General features: G+C 46.9%; 1 protein-coding gene across 2 annotated transcripts; it reads right to left on the bottom strand.

Moving 5' to 3' along the window:
• Positions 1–1,709, bottom strand: LOC136463443 (copper transport protein ATX1-like). 2 transcript variants are annotated; one of them, XM_066462442.1, is made up of 3 exons: positions 1,302–1,709; positions 802–889; positions 1–571 (listed from the first exon to the last, which is right to left on the bottom strand). In XM_066462442.1, exons 1-3 carry the CDS (start codon positions 1,311–1,313, stop codon positions 315–317), a joined length of 357 nt encoding a protein of 118 aa, XP_066318539.1. In that variant the 5' UTR covers positions 1,314–1,709; the 3' UTR covers positions 1–314. The 2 variants fall into 2 exon arrangements, with proteins under 2 accessions (XP_066318539.1, XP_066318540.1); XM_066462443.1 differs by having other exon boundaries at positions 802–877; positions 1,302–1,688.
• Positions 1,710–4,807: the final 3,098 nt, after the last annotated feature.

Raw genomic sequence — 4,807 nt, 5'->3', positions numbered from 1 at the left:
TAAAGCATGGACTGCAGTACTGCACTCATGTTATTTTCTGTCATAGAACAAGTTCTTGAACAAGTACTGTTTTGGGTGAACTCCAAAACCACGGTAGAAGTAAAATCTACTGAACAACAATCCTGCAAAGGATGATGTGTTCATCATAACGGAAATCATACACACACTGGGTTATATCATTTATTCCATTATTCTTAATCACTTGCTAGACCGGTAACAACATGATGCAAACCCCATCAAGACTCGTTTCCCCCAGTTATTTCTAGATTAAGGTTTAGGAATCGCAGCATCACATGTGAGTAATAGTGTGATGATCAAGTGTCAGCTTTGGCTGGGGTGATCTCTGGCACAGCAGCAGCAGCAGCAGCAGCATCCGCAGGCGCTTCTGCCGCGGTGTTGGGAGCTGCTTCAGCTGCTGCTGGAGCCGAAGCATCCGGGGCTGTGGCTTTGCCCTCCCAGTAGGAGGTCTTCTTCCCCGACTTGGAAACCGTCTGGAAGACATCCTCAGGCTTGACATTGCCTTTGACTGTCACCTTCTGCTCCTTGAGGTCTATGTCGAAGGTCTCAATTCCTGATTCCATAAGAACAAGCATATATAAGAGGTAGGTCACTCATATATATCCACAGGTGGTAAGCTGGTAATGCATGAGCGTTTTTAACGTTTCGATGATTGATTATTAGGGTTTCCCCCTTCTGATCAAATGATTAATTTTCTGGTAAGCTTTCCATTGTGCAGGCACAAGAATCAATCGGTCCGTTAGTAGTAAGATTTTGTGTAGAAATCACAGTGAAAAAAATAACCTTCCATCTTGGAGAGCACTCTTCTGACCGCCCCGGCGCAACCCTCGCATGACATAGCAACCTTGAGGACAACGGTCTGCATTGTCAACTAAAGACAATTAGACCAGCGAAACATCATATTAATTAGGCTCTCATATCATATATGGTACCAGCACAAAAAATAATCAAGGAGTTGAATGTCCATGTACATCAAGAACTGAGAGAAAACGTTATAAAAAAAACAGAGAGAAAACGAAGATAATCAGACCAGTGAAATTAACATTAGCTAGCTCTCGTTCCCAACAATCAAATATAGTATTAGAAACTCGAATGAATGTGTTATCCTACATCTGAAAAACTCAGAAAATTAACTGAGGCGATCAGTTGTGTTCTCCTTATGTACTTGCTTTGCTCTAATTCTAAATCCCTAAAATCGACCATCAAAAAGTAGTAATTTTACAGATTGAGAACCCATTTATATGAGGAGGCAGGGAATAAGGCGACGATTAATTGTTGGTTACCTCAGCGGCCATGGCTCACGGCTCTCGACGGAGAAGAGAGTAACCCAAGCTCACGCGTCGGCCGGGAAGGAGGAGCAGGAGGACTACCGGCAGACGTCGTTGAGAACTCTCGACCTCGGCGTGGCCCGGCATCATGGATCGGGGGACTGCATAAATAGACGAGGCGGTGGCGTAGCAAGAAAGCAGAAGCCGGCCGGTGACCCCGATAGGTGGACGCGCACCAAAAACGCACAAAGCACGGATGGGGGAGAGAGCTCAAAAGCAGGCCCGGTTGTTGCTGTTGCCCAAGATGCTTCACCTGACCTGACCTGCGCCGCGCCGGCCTCGCGCCCTCCGCTCGCGGTGTAGTACGCTAGTACCGGAAGTACACCGCCCCCCGTGTGCAGTACAACTGCTGGTGGACTGGTGGTAGCAGCTGTAGTACTAGTACTCCATACCTTCCAGCCCGTCGTCTTTAGCTAAGCTTCGCTTTGTGCGTCTTGGATAAGAAGACATTACCTTGGCCCTTGTGGCACCCAGCTACCGGTGCCTGGGCAGGCACCAAGCAGCGGCATCTTTGCTGACTTTTGCATTGCGTTGCGCCGCCGCCTCCGGGGATTTTCGTTGGCCTGGCTGGCCTGCTGGCCATCCATCGCCTAGCCTCGTGCTATCTCCAAAAACAACATCTAAAATATAAAATTTATTCGTTTTTTAGATAGCATTATAGACAAAAGATTTAATACCTATTTAAATCTTCTCTAGTAACAAGACTAAAAAAGAATCCTTTCTGCAAATAGGTTTTTAGAAGAGAGGATGTCCATATTTGGTTTGTGTCTCTCAAATAACCCAAAATAGATTTTCCATATAGGTACTCTGTTGGAGACTGATTTTAGATATCTTGTTATTCATTTTGGGTTTCGATGTTCAATAGGTTCCTTCAGTCTTACATGCCCATTTTGATTTGTCCGTCTCTCTGTCTCGTCAGATTCTTCCGGTCGTCGTTCGTGTTCTTACGTCTTTGGGCCTGTTTGGCCGGGCTCTGTCTCCTTTGAAAATAGCTCCGGCTTTAGCTCCTCTGAAGTAGCAGCTCCTCTGGAGGAGCTGAAGCCGTTCTGAAAAACGTTTGGCAAAACGGCTCCTTCGCACTAGACGACGTGAACCCACAGCAAGGAGCCGCACGAAGCTCGTTTTTTGAGGCATCTCATGCACAGGCAAAAAATGGCTCCGGCTCTTGACCGGCTCCCCATGCGGAGCCCTTTTCAAAACAGGCGTTTGGCACAACTCCTGTAGGAGCCGAAGCTGAAGCCCCTGCATGAGCCCTGCCAAAGAGGCTCTTTGTGCTGCCGACCGCTGTTGAGCAGGTAATAAACCCTTTTGATTCGGTTTCCGGTTTCTTCCCTCCAGCAATATATCGAGCTTCTTTCTTCGCCGATTACCAAGACACAGGAGGGCAGGGGCGCGATGGTCTTTTCGCAATGCGCCTCCATGTTGACAGCCTGACATGGCAAGCTACGCAGGCAAAATGACCATTTTTGGTAAACTTGTGAGAAATATTCACTCCGATGGCAAATTTCTTCTCTACATCTAAAAAGACTCTAAAGTAATCATCTACTCGATAATAAAAAAAACTATATACTATCAGGTCACAAAGACTATAGTACCCGGCCAAGTCCACAAACATGTACAGAGTCCGTGTCGGAGACAATTCTGAGCTCACATCGGAGACGGTTGGCAGCTATTGTGTTGTGTAGAGGATGGTCTGCTTTCAATTCTGTGGCATCACAACCGGGAGATCCTTATGCTGGAGGCTTGTTGAAAGGACCTAGGATGCCGCCTAGAGGGGGGTGAATAGGCGTTTCTAAAAATTAACACCTTTAAAAGCGGAAACAATTAGAAAGGGGAGTTTCCAAAATGGAAACTCCAAATTAAGAGTACTACCACCCCTCACAAGTTAGCCACAAAGTAAGCAAGGTATAAAGAATATATCTAGAAGCTACAACCCTGCAACACCAAGTTAGAACAGAGAATAAATAATTTCAGTGCAGGCAGGAAATACCGGACGTGTCCGGTATGAATACCGGACGTGTCCGGTATACACGATTTCTGCAAATCGGCCCCGAACTTGCTCCTTTCGATTTCTATCTTCAAACCAAAATGCAGGCACCTAATGGAGATGACAAAATACACAGAGAACCTACAGAATAGCTAGAGCAACACAAATATCAAATAAAATGCGAATTTAGACACGATATTTATTTTACCGAAGTTCGGACTCGTTCGAGTCCTACTCTCCGTTGAGGGGGCTGCGGGCGACCCAGCGAAGGTCAGCCCTAGAGGGTACCACGAAGGTCACTCTAGCCGGAGTCTTTTCCAACTCCTTTTCCTCCTTCCACTAATTTGATTCCGAGGCGGCGGAATCGACCGTTACAAACTTTCCGAAGCAACCACAATCTCTCGGTTGCTCTCCGGCGACGCCTAGCCGTCTAGGACTGAAGAGTCCAAGAGTAACAAATGCGAATCACGAGATTGACAATATGCACAAGTGCTCAAGTGGTGGCTTGCTCTTTTTTTCAAATTCTCTCTTAACCCACAAATTGATTTTGCAATTTGGATCACACACTCACTAAGAGAGGGTTTAGAAGAGTTGGCAAGGCTCAAAAACGTGTGTCTATCTCAGCAGAATCAGCAGCCTCCAAAGGTGGAGGCTTGGGGGTATTTATAGCCCCCTTGAAAAACTAGCCGTTTTATAGCCGTTGCAATACCGGACACGTCCGGTATGCATACCGGACACGTCCGGTATGACTCACACTGCGCCAACGGTAACTATGTTACAGTGAAGTTGTGAGGCGTCGGAACTCCCGAAGAACGCCGGGACTTCCGACCGTCGGAACTCCTGACTCAAGTCGAAACCCCCGACCCTCAGTAATTTTGAAAAACATGTAACTGAGTTAAAGTTAGTGAGGTGTCGGAACTCCCGACATAAGTCGGAACTCCCGACCGTCGGAACTCCCGACCCTCACGGCTTTTGAAAACTAGCCGTTGGCTTCTGGTCATCCATACCGGACACGTCTGGTATGAATACCGAACACGTCTGGTATGACCAGGACAGTGAACCCTCCAAGTCGGTCGAAGTGCGACACGTCGGAACTCCCGACCCATGCCGGGACTCCCGACCGTCGGAACTCCCAACCTATGTCGGAACTCCCGACGAACCAACCCGAGAACAACAGTTTTACAGCTGCTGGACAAATACCGGACACGTCCGGTATGAATACCAGACACGTCCGGTATTGCCAGACCAGCAAAAAATCAGTTAGCACTTTTGTCGCTCAAATACTCAAAACTCACATGGGTTGGCTTGAGCACTTATGAAACATTATCTATCAACATGATGCATCCCTCTTAATAGTACGACATACCTATTAAACTCAAGATAAACGGGAATATGAATTTGCACCACTTGAGTTGTTCTTTTTGAATTGATGCCGTCCCTTCCAATCTTCATCAAGTAAGGGTGCTAACATGTT

Source organism: Miscanthus floridulus, chromosome 7, assembly GCF_019320115.1.
Source record: "Miscanthus floridulus cultivar M001 chromosome 7, ASM1932011v1, whole genome shotgun sequence".
In the NCBI taxonomy this organism is placed as follows: Eukaryota; Viridiplantae; Streptophyta; class Magnoliopsida; order Poales; family Poaceae; genus Miscanthus; species Miscanthus floridulus.
The sequence above is the reverse complement of the archived record's forward strand: the minus strand, read 5'-3'. Positions and strand labels throughout refer to the sequence as shown.